At 40.1% G+C, this 25,100-nt stretch overlaps 1 protein-coding gene and 1 long non-coding RNA gene across 3 annotated transcripts in view; both read right to left on the bottom strand.

Moving 5' to 3' along the window:
- Positions 1-534: 534 nt before the first annotated feature.
- On the bottom strand, positions 535-1,141 carry LOC113964907. Its single transcript, XR_003533340.1, has 3 exons — positions 1,056-1,141; positions 767-862; positions 535-636 (listed from the first exon to the last, which is right to left on the bottom strand). It is a non-coding gene; the product is annotated as an uncharacterized LOC113964907 (long non-coding RNA).
- A 4,437-nt stretch (positions 1,142-5,578) lies between these two features.
- LOC113964700 (probable ATP-dependent RNA helicase DDX10) overlaps positions 5,579-25,100 on the bottom strand; it is a 93,178-nt gene continuing 73,656 nt past the window's right edge. For both annotated transcript variants that reach the window (XM_027677266.1, XM_027677265.1), the window contains exons 5-6: positions 18,552-18,685; positions 5,579-6,257 (exon numbers count right to left, since the gene is read on the bottom strand). In XM_027677266.1, the coding sequence (XP_027533067.1) occupies positions 6,071-6,257; positions 18,552-18,685 (321 nt within the window). In that variant the 3' untranslated portion in view covers positions 5,579-6,070. The remainder of the gene's footprint in view (positions 6,258-18,551; positions 18,686-25,100) is intronic.

Here is a 25,100-nt window from a genome sequence, read left to right on the forward strand (position 1 = left end):
TTTACATGACTGAATCTGATGAATAGTTTTCTTTGTGAAAAATGGCTTCTGGCCAGACATGGACAAAAATAGGCAATGAACAAGGCATTCTTGGAACATATCAACTTCTCTCTACTGATTTAATCATAGCAATACCTCCTAACAGGCCCGAAAAGAATTTTCTTCTGCATTAGGCTTTCCAATTCCTTGATGTTCTTGACTGACTCATTTGCCCTTGAAATTTGGGGAGCATTTAATTATAAAAATGTTCACTACTTCATAATAAAATGCCCGCATGGTAGCAATTTTTATAATTTACAAAGACAACAGCAATGCATTTCTCTGGCATCTAGTTCCACCTTTTAAATATAAAACTTTCAGATCCTTCTGAGAATAAAACATTAATTTGAAAGGATGAGATTTAAATTAAGAGGATCTGCAAAAAACCAGAGAAGATAACAATATAACAAAGAAATCTAATGAAATGTGGTCTAAAAGTGAAGGTAATAGTCTTATCTTACTAAAACAATTTATTTGAAATTGTATGTCTCTTGGTGTTCAGATGTGTTCTGGATCTTCTAGCTTGAAGCACAGTGGGTGCAAGGTTTGGCTCTGTTCTGCTCAAGGTCCCCATCAAATTAACAACAAAAGTGGCTGCTGCACAAGAAAGTATTACTGTCCTTTAGCTGCCTGCCACCAGCCTTCTACCTGTGATGGACTGAATTGTTGTTAATGTCTTAAACATTGTTTAGAAGGACTTTTTATCAAACTGCAAGGAAGCAACTACCTGCCCGGGACTACTGAAGCACACCTCTTCTTCCTGATTGGACTTTGGACTGTGAGTGGGGACTTGAGATAAGACTATTGTCTAATCATCTCAGGTCTGAGGAGAAGTAAACAAGGCTCAGGGAAGAAGAATGTATCTGTGCTAAGAATCTGCCCTAGCTGTGCTCAGTGGGTGGCAGGGGAGAAGGAGTTTGGGTGTATGATGGCGGAATCTCTCAAAACGAAACCAAAGGAGTAAAACCCCTTCCCTCCCACCCCCCCCTTCCCTCCACTCTGGGAAGATCACATACCCATGGGACATTCACGTGAGACGCAGCTGAGAAGGGCTCATACACCATCAAAGACCCCCAAAGCACCCCTCCAATTCATTCCTGAGGCCTTCCATCACCAGAGGACTGCATAGGATCCAAGTGATGCAACAAATCCAGAGCCTGCCACAAGAGACTGCAAAGCTTCCCTCCCTTCCCCCCCACCCCCCGCAGCGGTGACTGGGCATCTCCTGAACATATATTGATCCATTGGACTCTATGTTTTACAGGATCCTCACCACCAAGAAGACCAGAAGAAGAGGACCAACAGGACGCTGCAGGTTCCACAGTGATGATACATCTTCTATTTTAATCTCTGTCACTCTCTTCCCCCCACCTCCTATTTCCTTCTCTCTCTCTTTCTCTGTCTTGCATTCACCATTAAATAAACCCCATACTATTGACTTTGGCATCTGGTCTCGTTTGCACCTTAATTCAGGCAGAGGCATTTCTAATAATTTTAATAACTGGATTCTAACACTGCCCAATTACCAAAACAGATGGCATAAGGAATCATCTGTTCCAGGACAGAACCAACCAGCTTAATTTAAACCTCAGGTTATTAGCCACAGGAAGGTTACGGCTGGGGGGCAGTTACCTCCTGCATAAAAGCAGCAACATCCTGAGCCACAGTGGCCATTTCTGCAGTAGCTGCAGCCTACCATAGCTCAGCATCCCTGCTGTAAGGCATATTCAATCTCTCACAGGATATAAGCATCAATCAGGTCAAACTAGAGAGCAGCGCAATAAAGAAAAATACCCATTAGCAACCTTTACTAAGAGACGTTTCCTTCTTGTATTTTATATCGGTTTTGTCATATGTATCCAGGATTATAGGAACCCATAGGGTCACTTCAGTATCTTCAGATCTCGTACTATTTTTTATAGCCTGAATTGAATGTTCTCTACCACAGTTCTCTGTTTTTTAATGTTTTGCTTCAGGCATATCTCTCTCTTTATAAGTATGGCCAGACAGCAGACACACTAGTCAATGCTCTAGCTGGACTCAGTCAGTTGCAGGAGAAATAAAAATTATTTTTTATTTATAGCCATATAACATTTAAAGAAAAATACCCATTAAAATGTTGAATGTTAATTTGCAACCCCTTATGTTAGAGCCTAAATTTCTTATACTCTTTACACAATTTAATGTGCTGCATCAGTAAGGTCTTCACAAAGAGAACACTGAACAGAAATTTCCATGATGCTGAGGCAGAACAGTATCTCTGCAATGACACGTTTTATATGCCTCCCGAAAATATTGCAAGTTGGACATCTTCAGTAACTAGCACACTTAGTGTAAGTCTATTTAACTCATCTAAAAAACCCCCAAACTCTTCAATGCTCTCATGACTTTTACCTGACTTCCAGTTTTCATCCAAAGAGGCTTCAAACAAATTGTAATAAATTATCCGGTAAACAAATGTCTCCATTATTTTGTACACAACAAAGAGAAAAACTGATTCTGGATAAAAGCCTGCTAAACTTTACCATTATATAAATGTCTAGTGTATAAATTGAAAATTAGCTAAATGTACTAGATTTACTCTTACCACTACACCTAGATATAAATAAACACACTAGAACTATTCTAGTAGCAGAAGGAAATCAACCACTATTAGTAAACAGTATAAATGCAAATTAATCTGAAAATTCATTATGTAAAACAACATTTCCTGCTTGGCAATTTAAGGATGTCTCCTGGTCAACAGCCTCGGAAAATACTCACTACCATACTCGGATCTTTCTTCCTCTCCTGAAGGAGTCTCCAAAGGGGAGTTTCTGTAGGCTGCAACCTACAGGGGTGAAGAAGCCTGAAACTCATCCCAGCAACACAACACCTGCACAGAAGGAGGTTCAGATGCCAAGTGGGAGGCTGCTCTTGCTAAACCACAAGTGACTTAGAAGTTGTGGATTCAACTACTTAAAGTCATCAATGAAGTCTTTGATTACAGGCAAGCCCAATCATTTCCATGCTCCCATTTCTCCTGTGTAAAGCTAGGACTATAATGCTTATAAAGTACAAACTTGTGAAAGTTTGGGATTTGTTCTGATGCTACAGTGGCACATGCTGTACCTGTGACACAGAGAAAAGGAGACAGGTGATGGATGGTATCCCAAGCTGGTCCTGCTCCACCTGCCTGTTAGCCCTGGACACACATGGCAGGTTGAGAGGTCCCTGGGTGTGAATAGAGACAAGTTCCCTGGAAAACACCCTTCAGTCAAGTCAGCTCTGAGACTGATATTTGTTTGGTGCGTTGGTGTATTTTTTCTTACACCAGAAAAGCACTGCTAGAAGCAGGGCTGGTGAGGAGCCTCTTAAAGCAGATCTACATCTGATGGGAATGATAACCCAGGATCACAGCACATGCAACAGTTGCTTGTTCTTAGATACATTCATGGCATGGAGAATCTGCCTTAAGTTTCATCCCTCTTCTTCTTCACATGGCTCCATTCTTGTGGGAGTCATGCTCTAGATACACACCATACCCTCAAGGGCAGTCACATTTGAACTGTGGGCAAATTTCATAAGGATTTGAGAAACAATTACTCTATATCAGACAACACAAATACATTAGAAACTTCATTATTTCAAAATACAAAAGCAAAAGCACCTGAAAAATTATTTTTATGCAGACAATGAAAATGACAGAAGATTAGAAGTGCAGCACAATCATTCCAATATACATAATTTAATTTTTAGTCTTATTGTTCAGTGGGTAAGAATATTTTTCTCACATCCCAGCATACAAATCTAGTAAGAAATAGGAAATCTTTGGGTTTTCACTTGCTTTCCCCAACAAACTCTGTTCACTCTTCTCAGAGCAAAGTTTTGAGTTGACAGACATGAGGTGATGTACAAGACAACCGACCACCACCAAGTACACCATGAATCTACTAATACCTCTAATATGTACACACGACCATCATCCATATCTAAATCATCTTTGAACAGCTTTCTGCTGGTGGTGCTCCTTGCACTGCAGTTTGCTGCCTTTCTCCATGACTGCAGGAGCAGGACCTCTGCTATCCCAGCACAGAGGCATTTGTTGACATTGCTCATCACATTCACTGCAGTGTTCACATCCTGGAGCACGGGACACGTGCACCAGTCACAATGGCACCACAGCGGATCCTTCTTCATTAACAGATTCATAGTGATGCTATTCCCAGATCACAATATTTTCCAGGCCCGCTGTGGCACTGTAGACTAAACAAACACTGCATCAGCTGCTAAGCAGGTCCAATCTTTCATGTTTAGCTGTTTGTGAAACTCAGTCATTTCTTCTTGTTCCACATTGTCAAGAAGGAGCAGATGGCAGATGTGCTCTGCCTATAATATTGTTTTTATGATACTCTGCCTGCTGGCAGAATGGTGGAAGCAACATTTGGAGACAAGAATTTGCAGTGTATTTTCAGTTTTAGATTTGAGCTAAAAGATAGCATAGGGTAGAGGGAGAGGAGGAAAGAATTCTACCAAGCTGGTTCTGACAGACTTCTTTGAGGTGCGGGGGAAGGAAAAAAAATGATACTAACAAAAAAGGAGCACTTAAAATGTTCATATGGGACCCCAAACAGATACAACTTTGAGACAATGCGTACTTTATGATTTGCTGAAGGGAAGCAAAAGAGCAAAGCCCTAATGCATTTGTACCTACTCAGTGTTTTACTCTCCATTCTCCCCGTGTAAGCTTCATTAAGACACAGGTCTGCTGAAAAGAGACAATCATCACTTTACATGCCTCTTTGCTGCCAAAAACTTATGACAGCAAACACTGGATTTTCCTGCTCTCCTTTGTTTTCTGACACAAGAGCCTTTCCTTTGCTAAGGTTGTTTCAGAGATGTGTAAAACTCTCCGCAGTTTTCAATTGTTCTACATATTGCCTGCAAGGTTTTTCCATCCTTTTTTTTCCTGAGCAATGTGCCAACCTTCTTGAGAGGGTAGTCAAGAATGCAAGCAAGAACACAAGAATTTGGCTCATTTGAGTGCAAGTAGTAGAAAAAAATCTACTTATATAACTAAAAATTTGGTAACATATTAATAATTTTTCTTCAGAGAGAATGCCTGCTTCTTCCCTTCCCCGTGCAGGGACTCCCACTGCATATGTCTTGTTGCTGTCCCTCGAGATGCAGCAGTTATGGGCAAGCATGTACAAAGTCTGCAGCAACCAACCAGAGTTTGACTGGAGAAACTTAAAAATATGCTGAACTATAAATCATTTTTCTTCACTATATTTGGTCATAACAAACAAAAGGTAGCTCACTTCCAGTCATAAGTGTGCCATAAAATCTACTTTGCAACCATTTCATCAGGCAGTGTTATGCTCTACCATTTTGTGGCATCACTGTGTTCTCATTCATACAGGATTCAAATGCAAGACTCAGTTTTAGCTTCTAAAAGTGTTTTTCTGAATTGCCTAACACCAGTGACAGAATCACAACAGAAATGATAACTGAAGGATAAATATACGCTTCATAACAAAGCTGAAAGAGACACTGTAAGTTTACATCAAGGCTCCAGAAATTTTTATTAAAATATTTTTTAAATATGTCCATGATACACTGAAAGAAGTATTTTTAAGTAATATGACTTGAGCTGCCAACAGAATTATTCTTTAATAATATTAGTACACATATATCTTCCAAAATAACAACAAACCTGACACAGTTAAGAAAGGAACATCCTGTTTTCATTTAAAGCAAGATTAAAAGAAAAGAAGATAATTGCTTCAAAACTTGGAGATTTTAAATTATTAATTTGTTACTGCAAAATGACATCTGGGGATTTAGGTTGAAAAGTTCATTTAGAAAGCCTTACAAATCAAACTAAATATTGTCAATAATCTGTGAGTCAATTTAAGGCAATCCCATTGCACGTGGAACTCATTTATCTACATCCACTGGTACCCAGCTGCCCAGATGCCAAATTCATTTTGTGTAAACTACTGACAAAATTGTAGAGATGTCCCAGGGAAGAAAGTGTGCAGAAAAATAATTAGCTGTGATTGTTGAGCAGATGCAGAACAAGCTCTTCATCCTCTGCCAGAGAAAGTCCAGTATCTAATGGCAAATAGGGGTCCTCCTCTTGGCTGAATTTTACCTTCTTTCTTTTCAGTGGCATTTCTTCTGCTGTGGTACTGTTGCTATAGCTTCTCTTCTTTCTTCCACCCTTCTCAAGTTCACTGCAGAAACAAATCAATTAGTCTTTTTAACAACTGTGGTAATCGATATCATCATGTAATCTAACAATTCCTTTTAAATAAGGCAAATTTATGTCAAGATAAGAGCAAACGAAATTATAATTCTGAAGGGTGAAGCAATGGAAGCTGATGAACTCTGAATGTCTAAACTGGAACTGCTCTCAGGACGAGGTGGCGGTGGATGTTTTGCTGTCTTAATTGATTACAGTGTATCAAGATATCACTATCAATGTTATCTAATATTTGCTGCCTAATACAGGAACAGACAACTTGACAAAACTGATTTAGCGATGTGTCAGTGGACCTTGACGTGCATTCAAGATCTTGTCTAAAATAAATACGCGACAAAAATAAAAATATGAGAACTATCACTTCATTGGCAGATCCTACATTTAATACAGTTTTGATTTGGAACCATCTCACTCAACCACTCTTTCCCCTCCTTTCAGAAGTTTTCCTTGGAAGCTATTAACCACTACTCTCTCATGAGAGGAAGAGGAAAAGCCCAAACACAGTAATTTTCCCTGATGAATTCCTATTTCTTCTGCTGCTTTTCTTAAGACTTGAATGAATTGCCTTTTGCAGCCTTTGATCTGGACAAAACAGTTTTAATACCCTGGATTCTACCACATGGCCATGTAACAACAACAGGAGGAAAGACTGAGCTTTCATGTATCTCCATGGGGTTTTTGTCCAAAACATAGGAAAACTGCTATAAATCATCTAAGAGTAAAGTAATCAAATCTAACGAAATCTATTCTAAGGTATAATATCTGTATACCAGGTTATAGAGAGCTGGTTGTCCTATGCTGCAGGGTATTCATACCCAAAAAAAGAAAAAATGCAACCAACTCCTCATACCCCAAACCATTCCCTCCAAACAAGGTAACCAAAACAAAGTGGCGATCTCATTTTTTCACATTTGTATTTTTTCTAATATACCAAATATAATAAATGCAACTTCAAAGACTGAGTTTAGGCTTTTCTAAAATAGTTGGGTAAATTCAGATTTTCAACTAAAATTTGGCAAATTTCTAGCCAGAAAATTTAGTTTACTTGAAAAAAAAAGTTTCAACAAGGATTTTCTTAATGTCCATAACTTTTACAATTGCTTAAGTGTCAATGCAATGCTTTGCTGACTTTGAGCTGTCATTTTCATGGGGGTAGCTTTTCAGGGCTTGCTACCAACATTTTATTCCTTTTCTGGGGAAAGGACTCTCATATTCTCTCTGTAGTGCTTAAGATACTCCATAAACGCTGAAACTATACTCACAGTATATGAAAATACACTAAAGCATTAAGAATTCTCACTTTTCCAAGTGGACAGTATGGATCTGGGCTAGAGTTTCATGGTGTTCACTTTGATCAGGACAGAATATAGGGGTTCACTTTAAAAGCATAAGGAAGGCCTCATTAAATAAGAGCATTTTATCTTGTTTGCAAAAGAGCCAATTACTTTCAGCCTTTGAAGGGACTCAGAAGTCCAGTTTGCATTCATAATTGACCAATGCTTCATCTAGGACATTAGTTCAAAACATCTGAGCAATTAAAACAATGCAGAAACCTCACAAGCTATGAAACAGCAGACTTTAATAACCAAAAATTATAATCACTTTTGGAGTTTCAGAGGCCCATAGGCCTAGACATCTGTAAGGTATAACGTTTAAATATAAAACACATTTAGAAAGAACTTAACTGTGAGTTTTCTCATTTTTTCCACAGACAAAAGCACATCAACACAATTATGACCAATTTTCATCATAAACTTTGTGGGATAATTATGCTGAGTCAAGCCGCTTCTTACTATTACTGAGGGATTGCAGTGCTCGATTTGTAGTACAAACTAAAGATGTATCTACATGTTAGCAGGAGTATTTTCACACTAATTTGACCCCTATTGGGCTGTGAGCTGGAGAGGTGAATAAAGAGGAATATTTAACACAGGAAGCAGCAGCAGTAGAGCCACCAAGCGATGAAGAGGGCTAAAGACTTGTGTTTTCATGATGCTCATAAATTAGAAGCAAAACAGTATTTAATAAAGGCAACTTAGGAAGGTAATGAGAATCACATGAAACATGTGAATAAGATGTTCCTAATTTTGAGACGCAGAGGGAAGACAGACTGTCTGTCCATAGAATGATTTCCATTGAAAGGGACCTCTGAAGATCAGCAAGTCCAACTGCATATCTTGTTCCTGCAGGATGGATTTTTACCAGCAGTGGTCTGAGTGGCATGGAGAGGGGGTGTACTACTCTGGAGGAGCAGTCAGAGATCTAGGTTTTACAAAAGGTGAAAGTGGCAATTTTAAAAGGAAGATGGAAAACGTGTTATTGTGATGCCCAGGGACATCCTGCACTCCATTGGTGTGCTTCTCCTTAGCTGTTTTGACAGAAACTCTTTGAAAGAGATGTAATAGGCGTAACTCTCAGGTCCGCATGTGAAAGGACTGAGTGTACAAAGGCAGCTATACAGGGATGACTTCTGCACTTACTGTCAAATGGATTCTTGCTCAGCCTCCATTAACTGAAGGCCTCTCAGCCCACTCTGCAGAGCCAATCTTTTCATTGTTGGTCACTTCTATGGACATAAATGGCCCCTTGTTCCTCACAAACACACAAACTGATGCACTACCAGCCGTTATCCACAAATAGTCAAAATAAAATAAAGTTATTTTAAGATGAACTATTTTCTAGCAGAACAAAGTTAGAAATCAACCCCACAATTCAGATTCAAACCAAAGCCAGTGGATCTTTTTGTCTTCTACTTATAACACTTTAAAAGTGGTATGTGCAGCTGGTTTACAATTCCTTCCTTTCACCATCTGGTGCAATTTAGCTTTTCAGCCACGTGAACGATCCATCTGAGGCTGCCTGATGGAAAGATTTACTTTCTGTTTACACAGGTGAGGAGGTACCGACAATCGACTTATCAACAGGCACAGTAATTTTCTGTGTGCACAGCTGTAACAACAAAGTAAGATGCTATCATTCAATAGGTAATGTTTATTACTCAAACACTAAAGCATGGTTTATGAATCCTGTCCCTTAAACCAGTGCCAGCATATATGAATGGTTATCTGGGAAACAGGGAATCTAACTACGACCCTGATAGCTATACACCAAGAAAGTCTTAATTTAACTACCAAAAAATAATTTCACAAGTGTGTTTTGAGGTAATACCAGGAAAAGACAGAAAGCTTTTAATTGTTAGTATTTAACTCACTTTTGGGCTTCAAGCTATATCTTGGCAAGCTGCAAAGTTTAGATTTTAAGTGCTTAAGAACCAGCCATTTGAAATGTGCAGCCACAGAGCCAAGTTGCTGTTGTTTAAACAATGGTACTGTGAGATGCCTAGACAGGCTCTGCCTCACTTAACATTTATCGGAGAATGCTTTGGAGCCTAGTTTTACCAGCACTGCTCTGGAAACAAACCGCCCTTGCCACTGAATTACAGGCCATGAGTCAAGTTTCCAGGCTGCAATAAAGCACACAAGCTCTTTCCCAAAGAAATGTGCAGGAATAATGAATGAATCTCGTAATAAAATACAGTTCAGTAAAAGTTAGGAATAATTTATCTCATAAATATTGGCATTTTGCTAATCAAACATGCTGTGCCCAAAACTTTTTCCATGTAATAAATTTTAATTCACACAGCCATGGCAGCAATTCCAATGAAGATTAATTACTGCAGTCCCTTCCATAAAGCCCAGTGCAGCTTCTTTCTTACTTGCTGTCAGAATGCTACAGCCCATAGAAACGGTAATGAAAATGTACTGTGCTGTGTTATTTTCTGGATCTGGACAGCTGGATCAATGGGCTGAGGTCACCTGTATAAGGTTCAACAAGGCCAAGTGTTGGGTCCTGCACTTGGGTCACAACAACCCCAGGCAGTGCTACAGGTGGGGGAAGACAGTCTGGAAAGCTGCCCAGAGGAAAAGGAGCTGGGGGTGCTGGTCAACAGCTGCTGAACATGAGCCAGTAGTGCCCAGGTGGCCAAGAAGGCCTGTATCAGCAATAGTGTGGCAGCAGGACCAGAGCAGTGATCATCCCCCTGTACTTGGCACTGGTGAGACCACACCTCGAATCCTGTGTTCAGTTTTGGGCCCTTCACTACAAGAAAGACATTGAGGAGCTGGAGTGTGTCCAGAGAAGGGCAGCAAAGCTGGTGAAGGGTCTGGAGCACAAGTCCTATGAGGAGCAGCTGAGGGAGCAGGGGTTGTTTCACCGGAAGGAAAGGAGGCTCAGGAGGGACCTTATCACTCTCTACAACTGCCTGAAAGGAGGTTGTAGCCAGGTGGGGGTTGGTCTCTTCTCCCAGGTATGAAGCAACAGGACAAGAGGAAGTGCCCTCAAGTTGCACCAGGGGAGATTTAGATTGAATATCAGGAAACATTTCTTGATTGAAAGGCTTGCTGTCAAGCATCGGAACAGGCTGTCCAGGGAGGTGGTGGAGTCCCCATCCCTAGAGGTGCAGATGTGGCATTCAGGGGCATGGTTTAGTGGTGGACTTGGAAGTGCTGGGTTAACAGTTGGACTCAATGATCTTAAAGGTCTTTTCCAACTTAAATGATTCTATGATTCCCTTACTCGCCATTCCACTGATATAAAGCAAAACACCCCTAAAATTAAATATATAAAGAACCACTGCAGTAAAAGGGGTGAATAATCTACTTGTAATGAAATACCACTGCAATACAACTAAAAGCAAAAGACAAATCTGTCTTGGAGCTGAAGTACTGGAAGAAGAATAACCTGTAAGAGGAAAAAAAAATTAAATGGAAACCAGACCAGCACGAGAGTATGTTTAGTGTTTTGTATTATTCTATGGGAAGTATGCATAAGATTTCATGGCAAAAAGCACTCAGCTCAACCATCAACATCTCACTTCTGTTCTGAGGTCACTTTTACTTTCTAAAGCTCTAGTGATGGTGGACTCAAATCAGATCTCTGAAGCTGTAATAGCACTTTTCTTCTCCGTTTCCATCACAGACATTGCTGGCCATAAAGCAGCAGTACCTGATTCAGTTCTGGAACACAGAAGTTTCTATTCAATGTATTTGGGCTAAGCAATTTTAGCTTATCTTGATACAACAGTGTGAAAATTAAAATCATTCAGGGGTTGATCATAGAATCATAGAATGTTTTGGTTGAAACGGACCTTAAAGATCATCGTGTTCCAACTCCCCTGCCACGGGCAAGAATACCTTCCATTAGACTAGGTTGCTCAAAGCCCCATCCAACCTGCCTTATATGGTTCTCATATGGATCTTGATCATCATATGGATCAAATATCACTGTTTCTGAGTTGAAAGTCTTCCAACTGGGGATGACCGTGGTTTTAATGAAACCACTTTGATTTGCTGTGTGTCTCTGTCAGAGGCTTAACCTTCTCTGAAATGTGCTGCTGCCTTTGGAGGTGCTGCTAACCACCTATCTAACTCTTGCACCTGTTCACTCCTCCTCAGCTTCAACTGAGGAACAGGGCACTGACATTCTTCAAACCTGTTCATCTCCTTTTCTTTTGTGGGACCACTATCATCCTCCAATTGTTGACAGCTAATTTCTGAACTGGAGAGTTTCAGTACTTACTCATTCCATTTCTCCTTCATTCATGTAGACACTTGCTGATGACATACTACATTTTTTAATTTTTTTTAAATTATTTTTTAAAGGTAATTTCTGTACCTGACAAGTTTACAAGAACAAAGGAAGGATACAGTCTGGCCTGCAGAGCACAGATTACCAAATTTCACTAAGAAATTCTACCACTAAGTCCATTTCATATAGTCAGCTAGAGTGTAACTGTGATAAAAACTTTTATAAAGACTTTCAGGGCATAAGAATGTCCCATCTCTATTAAGAGCAATTCAATATCACAATGTCCAATTTTGCAGCTAACCAGAATGATCAAGGCCTTAAACAGAGTCCTTTTATAACGTCTGTCCTATGGTGCTTTTCTGGCCATCACAAGAAGAACCACAACCTGATCTCCTTTTATGATCAGGTGACCCGCCTGGTGGATGAGGGGAAGGCTGTGGATATGTCTACCTGGACTTCAGCAAAGCCTTTGACACCATCTCCCACAGTATACGCCTGGAAAAGCTGGCAGCCCACGGCTTGGACAGGGGCCCTCTGTGCTGGGTTAGGAACTGGCTGGAGGGCCGGGCCCAGAGAGTGGTGGGGAACGGTGCTGCATCCAGTTGGAAGCCGGTCATTAGTGGTGCCCTACAGGGATCAGTGTTAGGCCCAGTTCTGTTTAATATCTTTATTGATGATTTAGATGAGAGGATTGAGTCCACCATCAGCAAATTTGCAAATGACACCGAGTTGGGGGGGAAGTGTCAATCTGCTGGAAGGCAGAAGGGCTCTGCAGAGGGACCTGGACAGGCTGGAGAGTTGGGCTGATTCCAACAGGATGAGGTTCAACAAGACCAAATGCTGGGTCCTCCACTTTGGCCACAACAACCCCATGCAGCGCTACAGGCTGGGGACAGAGTGGCTGGAGAGCAGCCAGTCACAAAAGGACCTGGGAGTCTGGACTGACAGGAAGCTGAACAGGAGCCAGCAGTGTGCCCAGGTGGCAAAGAAGGTCAATGGCATCCTGGCCTGGATCAGGAACAGTGTGGCCAGCAGGACCAGGGAAGTGATTCTTCCCCTGTACTCAGCACTGGTGAGGCCACACCTGGAGTACTGTGTCCACTTCTGGGCCCCTCAGTTCAGGAAGGATATTGAGGTGCTGGAGCAGGTCTAGGGAAGAGCAACAAGGTTGGTGAAGGGACTTGAGCACAAGTCCTATGAGGAGAGACTGAGGGAGCTGGGGTTGTTCAGCCTGGAGAAGAGGAGGCTCAGGGGAGACCTCATCACTCTCTACAACTACCTGAAAGGAGGTTGTAGCCAGGTGGGAGTTGGTCTCTTCTCTCAGGCAACCAGCAATAGGACAAGAGGGTCTTGTCCCTTAAGAGGGTCTTAAGCTGTGCCAGGAGAGGTTTAGGTTGGATATTAGGAAGAAATTCTTTACAGATAAGGTAATCAGGCATGGGAAGGGGTTGCCCAGGGAAGTGGTGGATTCTCTGTCCCTGGAGGTTTTTAAGATGAGACTGGATGTGGCACTTAGTGCCATGGTCTAGTAACCACGGCGGTAGCGGATCAAGGGTTGGACTTGATGACCTCAGAGGTCCCTTCCAACCCAGCTGATTCTATGATTCTATGATGATTCTATGAAGTTCTGACCTTCATAAAGTAACTGCTATGAACTGAATAATCCATGTTAGAAGGAGCACCATATATTTGCAGATGAATCATCTCAAAAAACAATGTAATGGCAAACTCATCAAGAATCATGTAAAACTTAGTAGGTCAACATCAGCATCCTGGTATAAAAAGGCACAAGAAACTGCAGTTTACCATAAATAAAGGCAGGCGCACAACCAAGCAGCACTGAATACTAGCTTGCACACCTGTCAGCTGGTGACTGTCCATAAACTCACAAACAAACCAGTACAAGAACTAAAACATTGTTCCTTTCCCCTCATGCCCAAGATCTTTTCCATGCTGGTCTAAGAGTTAATGTGATCAGTCACACCTATTAAAGATTTAAAGAAGGTAATGATGAGGGTCAGTCAGAACTTTGTTCTTCCTCACCATTTTTATTTAAAGAGGTTGAGGAATTAGAAATACCAGAAACTCAATTCAATTGCAAAATGAATATTTAAAGAATCCAGCTGCTTTTCTTTCACCCTGTTCTATATTCTTAAATTTTTCACCTCATTAATAATTTACACCGATAGCCTTAAACCAAATATGATGAATGTTGCTAGATATACAAAAATTAATCTCATATTACATGCTAGGAGTAATTAATTACTCTGCTCTTAGAGGTATGGCTGGAAGGGAATTTTACTCAAAGGCATATTTAACCCATGATTTGTATAGCTCCCCCAGTCAAAAAAAATGCTGGGGGAGGAGGGAGAAGAGATTAACAATGTCTTTGACTTTTTAAACCATGGACAGACGGTTTATTTTTAAAGACTCTTGTAGGAAGACACTCTAGGTCTCACATACTTGCTCTGAATTATCTCCTTTTTTTTTCTCCTTAAAGCAAGTAACAGCTAGTGTAGCCCAACATATTTCTAATTTTAATCCAACTCTTTGAGCAAAAGCTCTGGATTTTTGAAATATAAAATAGAGTTGTATTTTCTAATATGAAAGCTTAATTTCACCGTCTGCTACTCTTGGTTGAATTAGTTTTGTTAACATCAGTAGGTCAATATTTCCCAGCCTCAAGAGCAACTCATCATACAATTCAATGGCAGCTCTCAGAAAGGTGTACAAGGCATGAATGTTGTTTTAACAAAAATCCCTCCTTCCCACTGGCAGCAAGATTTCTTGCCTGCTCCCTTACTCATTCTTCTTAATCCATTATCCTCCCTCCTCCTTCCCTGCATACATCCCTTCCATCTCGTTCCTTCCCAATACAAAATCAAATAACATTTCTTCATGGCCTTATGCTCACCACCAGTCTCTTCGGCTACCACTTTCCTTTATCTATAAGTTTACTGGTTATTCAAATTCCCTTGGTTTTCTTTATTTCCATCTTTTCTTCCAGACCTAAATTAATCTCCTTCACTGTATCTTCCTCTTCCAGCTGCACCTCTGCTTTCTCAAAAGCCTTCTAAGGGGTGCTCAGAGCGCCTCGCAAGTCTCCAGACATACCTACACTGAGCATCAAAGCTGACTTCAGAGCAAGACCACTACATGCTCTGAAGAAATGTGGCTTCATCAACACCGCCGATTGAAAACAGTTCTTGGCCTTTTCTACCACATCAAAATACACTGAGACATGGCCCAGAAGAGCGTTAATTGGCACCACCCAAAGTCACAGCAGTTGTGGACAATCACATGCCAATAGTTATGCCAGTACCCTGGCCAAATCCATTTAGCCTGTAACAACATGACTGATGTTCCCTGGGCAGGCCATAGCCTGCACAGGATTAAGCTGCACTGCACATCGGAGCCATCAATGGCTCTGAATTCCAACACGCTCCATTCAGGCACTCCTAGAAATGTAATTTGATCCTGGAGCCTGACTTTTTCCAAATCTATCTATCTGCATGTTGTTGTGCACTGTTCCTGCCCTAATGAGCACCCCACAGTTTTTCCTTCTCTTCTTTTGCGTACCTGCCTTGGCTGTTCTCACCACTCACTTCAACTTAATGACTGTTCTTAGCAATGACTGACAAATCCAGTCCCAGCCTGTCCCTGGTTATAATATAATACAACACCAGTGTCTCTGTTTCTGGATATCACTGATAACAAACTCAAAGTTGTTGTCTTTGAAGTTGAAAGTTTATCTGTAGTACTTTTCCCATTGGAACAGTGCTTAAAGTGATGTGGCCTCTTCTAGAAAGTTCTGGATTTCAGGGCAAGCAAGGCTGTTTGCAACTGCTCTTTGGGTCCTTGTTAACTCCTGTTCAGCTTAAATGCTGAAGAACTTGAAGCAATTTTACTCACTTTCTAAATTTCTGTCCTCTTGCCTTCTTTAAAAGGCTAAAAACACCTGTTCTTCATTGCCCCAGTCCTCCAGCAAACACAGATAAAACTGAAAAGCAGGAAAGTATTCAGTCTGAGTGTATAAAGATGGAGAAATTAACAAAACCCTCTAAAACCTCCCTTGGAGGCAGTAAAGGACCTTTCCCATTATTAAAAAGTCAACCATAAGTCAGGGCAAACAACTGAGACCAGTACTGCGTCCTGAAGTTGACAATAGCTGGTTATGAAGCTTCAGGTGATGCCAGTTCTTGAGACATGTTGGCCAAATCTTGACCAAATCAGCCACTGATTAAAAAAAAAATCTGCATTTATTACCACTGCCAAAAATCTGTCCATCTCCGTCAACTTTTTTTCTTAGAGCTTAGCTCATCTTGAGTCTAGCTGATGTTCTGAGGAAGGGATCAATACCGAACATGACGTATGAATGCATACTCCCCCTTGCACCAAGAAGGAGCAATTTACTGCTGCTCAGAAAAACCAATGCATTTCCCCATCCTTGTCATTCTCTTGACCCACACTGGTGGGTCCACTGAATGAGCTCCAGAGGACACGACCACCAGTCCTTAAATCCATGTCCACACCCAGTTCTGCATACTGCCTCCAAAACATTAAGTGACGCATGGATAGGGACAATCTAGCCACTAGGACTTAGCCAATTCAGATGTGAAAAGCAAGAGCTTTATGAACTTAGGCATCTAGAATAGAGCAAAACAAAACTCTACACTCCCATTTAAGTCTCAAGACCACCTTTTTGAATCTCTTACACGATAAGCTGTTTGTCAGAAACACACAAACGGATTTCTTGCAGTATCCCTCCATCTTCCTGCAGTATATGCTTCAGAACTGCAATATGTTGTCATCAATTACAGAACCTCATCCCTACCCTGTGCTTTTCTGTTAAACTACAAGAAAAAAATCTTCTGATTTATATAATTAAAAACAGTTTTAAATTAAGAAGAAAAGTTTAACATTGTTAATTTTATTATATTTTTACTACTAACTCAGATTCCACTTCATGTGAATGCTGAAGAGTCTGAGCAACACTGAATCATAGAATTTATCAAGTTTCACCATGCACAAATTTATTTAATACAGGACAGGTGCAAAGCAGTCATTGAAATCCTCTAATGACTTCAATGTTTTTCCTTTCATACAGAGCCTGTAATGCGACAGTAGAAAAATGCATTTCTGAAACTGTATTGGCTTTGTATGGCAAGGTTTTGGTAGTGGGGGGCTACAGGGTTGGCTTCAGTGAGAAGCTGCCAGAAGCTTCCCCTATGTCCAACACTGTCAATGTCAGCAAGCTCCAGGACAGACATGCCACTGGCCAAGGCCAAACCCACCAGTGATGGAGGTAGTGCTTCTGAGATAACACAGTTAAGAAGGGGAGAAAAAACCTGCACAACAGCAACTGCAGACAGAGAGAGAAGTGAGAAAATGTGAGAGAAAAAGCCCTGCAGACATCAAGATCAGTGAAGAAGGAGGGGAAGGACGTGACCTAGGCACCAGAGCAAATATTCCCCTGCAGCCTGTGGTGAAGACCATTGTGAGGCAGCTGTGCCCCTGCAGCCCATGGAGGTCCACAGTGGGGCAGAGATCCACCTGAAGCCCGAAGTGGAGGACCCCAGGCCAGAGCAGATGGATGCCTGAAAGAGGCTGTGACCCTGTAGGAAGCCTGTGCTGGAGCAGATTCCTGGTAGGACCTCTGGCCTTGTGGAGAGAGAAGCCCACACTGGAGCAGGTTAGCAGGTTTGCTGGCAGGATTTGTGAGCTCACGCTGTAGCAGCCTGTTCCTGAAGGACTGCACCCCAAGGAAGGGACCCATGCTGAAACAGCTTGTAAAGAACTGCAGCCCACAGGGAGGAGCTGAAGAAACTGGTGGAGCCATGTCCCCTGTGGGAGGCATCCCCGCACTGGAGCAGGGGAAGGAGTGGCAGAAACAACATATGATGAACTGACTGTGACCCCCATTCCCCCTCCCCCTGCGCCACTGGAGATGAGGACATATGAGAAAAACAGGAGTAAAGGTAATCCTGGCAAGAAGAAAGGGGTGGGGGGAAGGTGTTTTAAGATTTAGTTTTATTTCTCATTACCCTACTGTGATGTGATTAGTAAAAAATTAAATTCATTTTTCCCCAAGTCAAGTCTGTTTCATCCATGACATTAAACAGTGAGAGATCTCTCCCTGGTGTTATCTCAACCCATGAGCCTTTCATTATACTTTCTCTGTCCTGTCCAGCTGAGGAGGGCAGTGATAGAGCAGTTTAGGTGGACACCAGGTGTCCAGACAGGGTCAACCCACCACAGAAACATACAAAACCTCCAGGGAATTAGTCAAGATTTTTGCAGGTGAAACAGTCTCACTGAGATCCCTTCAACACTGACTCAAAAATCTTTCTCATATAGCTTCATAAAAGAGAATAACACCCTTTGGCTCAGATTTCTGTTCTGCACCGAACACACAAACTAAAACTTAAATACTAAAAGGGAAAAGAGGATGATTCTAAGATGAGTTCATAGAATCACAGGATATTCTGAGTTGGAAGGGACCCATAAGGATCATTGAGTCCAACTCCTAAGCGAATGGTTCATACAGGGATTGAACCCACAACCTTGTTGTTGTTAGTACCACGCTCTAACTAAGCTAATCTCAGGGATCCTAATATCTAAACAAAACAGTGTATAAAAACATGAACATTTCAAAATGATCGTGGAAGACAGTACATACCTATAGCTGTCTTCACTTTCTGAATCTTGCTCTTCATTAGAATCTTTGTATTTATCAGGATCTGGAAGAGTACTTGGATCAAACTCTTCTTCACTTCCACTGTGAGCAAGAAAGGCCACTGTTTCCTCTTCAGCCTGTCAGGTGACAAATAGAAAGTTACAAGACAAGCAATCAAGTCCATGTTCCTTGCCACAACCCCATCAATAAACAGGGAGGGTGTAACAAAAACCATTGGCCTCAACCACAACCAAAGACCACCACTATTATAGGCAGGAAAACAGAATAATTTCTGCCATCATCAGTGCTCTCCTCCAAGGCTTTTTGTTAAAGGTTGAAAAAATATTATTAAAAAAGGAAGGACAAGAATTTACATTCAAATTCTACCCTCTAATATTGTCATGTTAAATCTACCAAATCTAGGAGAGATTTGTGCAGCAACTAATCAACAGCCATCTGAGAGCAAGTGTCGAAGTAATATGCAGCTTTACTGTCTCTCAGAAACACACTGGCAAAGAGATACTCACTTATGGAGACATTAATCACTGCTGTAAGGTGAATTTCATTAAATACTCTGATTTAAAACACATCAGGGTGTCCTTGCAGCTAAAAACCAAAATGCTGCTTAAGCTGAATTAACTGCTCTCAGGGAGTTTCAACCATCCTCCATACAAGATGCATGTTCTTCAGGCTTTCTCCCAGATCCCTCATCCCTCTCCTTGCGGCCCAGCTTCCCTCTGTCCCCAAAGCATGTCTTAGGATGGGTGGCTGGTGTTGGCAAGTTTCCCCAAGGTACGGTACTGCCTCACCAATTCTTTAACAAAGAGAGCACAGAAGATGCTGCTCCATAAAAGTATTGGATAATATAAAAAAAGCTGACTGATTTCGCAGATATAAGTTCTGCTCCACTCAGTTCTGAACTGATGGCACCACTTTTCTAAGTTTTTCCTAATAGGCATGAAAAAAACCAGACAGACTGGAGGGCATATGTAATTGTATATGCACACAGAAATGCAAAACAGAAAGCTCACGGGCATTTCTAAGCAGTGTGAACCCTAGATCCATGCATATTTATGACAAAAAGCACAAACAAAAGCAAAGAAACTATAATTAAAGACATTGCTACCTTTTGTTTATATATCTAATCAACATGCACATAGCTGAGTTTCCAAAACAGCACCCATTTAAATGACCTTTTGTTCTATGAATACCTCCACATCATTACATATTTAAAGTTAATTTTTGTTCTGATCTTTTACCATTTCTGTCAGCTGGTTTTAAAAGAACAGTGTTTATGTGCACCTACCTCCCCACAATAAAAAAATAGAAATAATAATTTTAAATAATCACAAAAAGCCAAAGAGGAACTATACCAATGGTCCCTTTTATATCTGCATATAGAGTGAGTGAAAGGCAATGAGCTGGTGAGAGGTAAGATTAGTCACCTCTGCAAGAGTCTATTCTTGCTTGACCAGTGACACTTCTGCAGTGCACCAAAAGCAAGCAGAAGATATGGCTAAAAGCCATATCTGTAATCAGAAGGTAGAGGAAAAACATACTAAACACACATTTTGTTCTTTATCACTCTGAAATACTAGTAAAAGTAATTATATAGCTGGGTGTATAAAAACACTAAAAGTATCATCAGACTGCAGCACTGTAAGCTTCCTAAGGTAAAACCACCTATCAAAAAGCACGTTGATTATCAGGAACTTCAGGTTCTACTTTACAATAAAGTATTTTTTTTTAAAACAAAAAAATCTCCAAGCTCTTTTACTACAATACTATAGAGCACTACTAACTCCAAGGAGAACTATTCTGAAGGTCACCTTTTTGCTAATTAATTTCCATAACTGAAAAGCATTCTGCATTAAATTATAGCCTATTTCAAGTTCTTTAAACATTAAATATTTGCTCTTTACTTGTCCTTCCCATTGCATCCATTCTTTCAATACAACTGGTGCATACCAATCTTACATTTAAAAAGAATTGAAAAAGAGAAGTAGCATTCAAAGCTGTTGTATGGAATGAAGTATTTTTTAATGTGTATGTGCAACATCATGCAACAGAGTTCTGTAATACTAACATTTATTGGCAGTCATCTTCTAACTGGCAGCCCATCATCTTGGGCTGTTCATTCACATTCTCAGTTATGTCAGTGAAGTGTTGAGACTGCATTGTTCCTTAAGTTTTGTCATTTATATATGCACACATAAAAGACAATTACACACATGCAGATCAAACCTTCACTTCCATTAAATATTCATATTAATTTTTTCCAGAAGAAAATATGCAGAGAAGTGTTAAACATAATGCTTGCTATAGCAAAAGAAGTAATGGCAAAGATGCCTCTTTCATTCATCAGGAATCATGAAGCTGTTTATCTTATAAGTATCACCGGTTACATATTCATTAAAATATTCATAAGACCCTGAAATTGTTAAGAACTTCAACAGGAACATTTATCATCCACAGCTGAACAACAGAAACTCATTATTTTTCCTCTCTTGCTTCAAATTTATATCAGCCAGTCAGGAAGAAGAAATCTTGTGACTTCACATTACTCACCACAAGAGCTGGAGAAAAGAAGTAAAATCATAGTTCAAAATGACACATATAAAACTTCCTCAGATACAAATAGGATGCAATTTACAGACTCAGGATGCGACCCTTCCTAAGGTAATTGCTATCAAAAAAGAGATTAACCGAAGAACAGATTTCAACTGCCTGTACTTCATGTCTAAGGTTAGTGACAATGTAACACAGACTTTGGAGTGTGTATTTATTACCAACTTCAACTGTGGAAGGAAACCTGTTCAGACATCAAATCAGACTGGCCAGCAGAACTGGATTTGCTGGCAATCATCTTGCTATTTTCATTCTGCTCAAGGGTGACAATCTCTTTCTATCTTCAGACGACACCAGCCGACATATTTTGTAATCCAGTTCCACAGAAACTTTGCACAAAGACTTCCAGTTTGAACATGACATAGAGATGAAAACATTTTTGCATTCACGTAGTCTCCCTCTGAGGCATAAAGAGATTCTTCTTATGTAAACTCAACATTTTAGAAAAATTCAGCAAAATTTCTGTGCTAGATGTTTTGGAAACCTCGTTGCTTCAACCTTCCCCATTGTACCAAGTCAACAATGATCATACTCGACCTTACTGTAGTCATTTTGGAAACATACACCCAATGAGGCAAACAGGGCAAGTTCCTCTAGAGCTTTTGCTACATTTCTCAACAGAATACCTCCAACTCTACTTGCATTTGCTACAAGATGTAATGACAACTTTCTGTCCTCCTAAAGAAGACTGAATGGCTGGTGGAGCTCAGGTAAATGTGTTAGGCAGGCTGCAAGATACTGAAAATGAAGAAATTGATGTACCTCAGACACTCAAGGGACTCAAATGTCCCAAAGAACCGAATGATGTCTTATTCTACCAGGCGTTAGGCTCTCAGGTGGCAATTATCTACTATCATCAGAAAAAAAGAGAGAACTAAAATAAACCACCATGAAAACTTGCACGTACATTAAAAAAAAAAAAGTTGTATTTGCCAAGATTTAATTTACAAAATACATATTTATTATGGTATTTAATTTATTATAATTTAATAGGGGGGTTTTCCTCCAATTAATTTGTCTAGGGTTGCAATTTTTATGTTCAATGCTTTAAGCAAATTATCAGTTTCTCCAAACAAGGTTGGGGGAGAAATAAATGCTTAGGCACTATCAGTTCTGTGCATAGTACTTTACAAAGCACACTGGGAGAATATTTCTGATTAGATGAAAACAAAACTTTCAAGGTTTGTTTAGAATTTGATCAGACTTGTGTCCACCAAGAGTTACACTCATAAAATATTCAGTCCTTTTTGAGCTGTGTCACCCTTCAATTTTTGCCAATATGGCCTCTCCCAGTATGTGGTACTTGTGATTATAATGCTAAGAAAAGGTAAGTTTTAAACAGTGCTAGGAGGTTACCCTACCATAAATACACACCTTTTAGAAGTTTAGCCTATTATGGTTCATATAAAAAGATATTTTAAAATATAGTATTTTGTAAGATCCGACAGCAATCCACATTTTCTTAATTTTCTTCTCTTTGACAATTATTTTTTAGATGAAAACAGAAGTTGTTTCTGCATCATGTTTATGATGGAACATATTTATAAACAGAGGGGGTTTGTAGCATTTTCTTTAAAACATCTTACTCTAGATTCCCCTGATCACCTCGCAGGTTTGTGGGTTTTTTTCATAGCCTGTACCCCCAAACCACAACACTGTTCCCAGCTGATGCACATTTGCTCTGATAGCACCTACATTGCCCAAAGGAATACTACTATTCTGGCAGTTCACAAATGAAATGCAACCTTTGATGTTGTTGGGCTGTTTGATCCAACAGTTGCTTTTGAAGATCAACACCAAAGCCTTAGACGATACTGAAAACTGACTGTGAGGCAGTGGAGCAAACCAAGTGCTTATCTGACATACAAGGAGCTGCCCAAGCCATGCAAAAACTGGACAACCACACTCCATTACCATCTACGGTGCATCAGTGTTCCATGGGTGTGGTCAGAAAGGCTGATAGCCAAAAACTGGAGAAACCAAGGTTCCAGGTTAGTCAGACAGATACAGTCTTTGCACTAAGATGATCTCACTAATCTTTGGGCTCTCGAAGGGGTCAGTCATAGTTTCTGGTTTTCACACCACTTGGTTTTCAGTGGAAGAGACAGATAACTTAGCTTCATCTTCAAATAATTCACCCTTCCCAATCACTTGCAGTAACACCAAGGTTCAATTTCATCCAGGCATTCTTTATTTCTTTTCAAGCAATCTGACACCTTAAATAATACAGTAAGCCTAGTTCAGCCAGTAGAACCTTACTTTTACCAGTGGTCTCACATAATGCACATGAGAATACTTAATTTTCTTTCTGGCATTCCTAAATGCCCCACATTTTATGGTCAATGAATGGGTAAGCCTGTGTTCCAAACCAGCAGACATTGATGTATATATTCTGACATTCAAATCTCTGTGTAACTATAGCAAAGCAATTTGTGCTGGAAATGGCTCCTGCCACAAGCTAAGTTCAGCATCATTGAAAACACAAAACTTGTAGAAATTTCCACACATTTGCTTCTGGCTTTTTAATATTAGTAAAGCTTCTGTCATTTTCATAGCTGCAAGAATATACTTTATCTGTAAAATTTGATCTTTATAAAGTACTTAAGAGTCCATACTAGAGTTAATAGCAACACAATGAATCCATGTAGAGAAAGATAATATAATTTGGTAAATTTACAATTACAAACTCATCTACCTCAAAATGAAATGCTGAGAAGTTCTAAATATACTCAAAGCCTTTTTTTTTACAATATATTTGCTCTTACCTGCATTTGAATTATAATGGGTATGTGTCAGAACCAGACCTTGCGCTTCTCTTGTTTTAATTTGTTCCTATAAAACCCATGCAGAATACTTATTGTGAAGACAATCTTCTTTCAGTTGTTACTAGCCACAATTAACACCATGATTTTAACAACAAGGGCAAGCTAATATGAGGATAAAACAACTATCCTATTACCTTACACGCAATTCATGTTACAGTCATAAAAATACAACCTAAAAGAAACTAAGTTACTAGGTGCATAGCACCAGAAGCAAAATACACACTGAAATACAAGAAATTCTGGCAAGCAGAAGGGTTTAACCTACTGCATATAATCTTGACTTTAGAGACTGCTTGCACACAGATTTCATAGGAGTGCTAATAGTTCCAGCATAATGAAACAGGGGCATGAGCACACAGTGGGTTTATTTGCCATAACAGATCCACCTGAGGATCTTTAGTACCATAAACAAAGTCTCTGGCATTTGGGTTAACGTTCATCTCTAGTGAGATACTGTGTGTGTGTGTATACATATAGGTTATACAGTTTATATAGGTTATAGTGTATACGTTTTATATAGTATATATAGGTTATATAGTAAAAAGGTTCCCACACGTGTCATGCTAATAGGTAGACAGAGATGCTACCATGCACACTAGATCCCATCTGAAAGAGAATTGATTTAAAGCATTTAAGAATGCAAAGGCTTCAGATCAGAAAAGTCTACACAGTTTTTATTTTTGAACCTTTCTAATGCTAGATTGTCAGGTATTTTGCTTGCAAGCGAGCCAGTAGTACAGGGAAAAAAAGAGGCTTATTTGCTGTGACTCAGGAAATGAGTAAAAAAGTCTGGTAGAATTAAACCTGCCAACATAATTGTCCAAAATAATAAGGCCATCTCAAAAAGAAAAAGAAAAAAAAAAAAACAAACAACCAAAAAAACACCAGCCAGAAAACCACAGTGCAGAATGCTGTTTTTAAACTTATATTCTCAACACATAGTCCTCGGACTGTCTCTTTACATTCCTCCTTTCTCTCCACTTTTAGGTTCACAGCAGTCATGGCTGTCAGCTCAAACATGGAGAGTAATTCTCCCAAGTAGTCTCTGTGTTCAAACATTACAACATATCAGTCTTCTCCAAGGAACCTCAGCATATGT

Source organism: Neopelma chrysocephalum, unplaced genomic scaffold (genome assembly GCF_003984885.1).
Source record: "Neopelma chrysocephalum unplaced genomic scaffold, ASM398488v2 Primary Assembly neopelma1_43, whole genome shotgun sequence".
Lineage (NCBI taxonomy): Eukaryota > Metazoa > Chordata > Aves > Passeriformes > Pipridae > Neopelma > Neopelma chrysocephalum.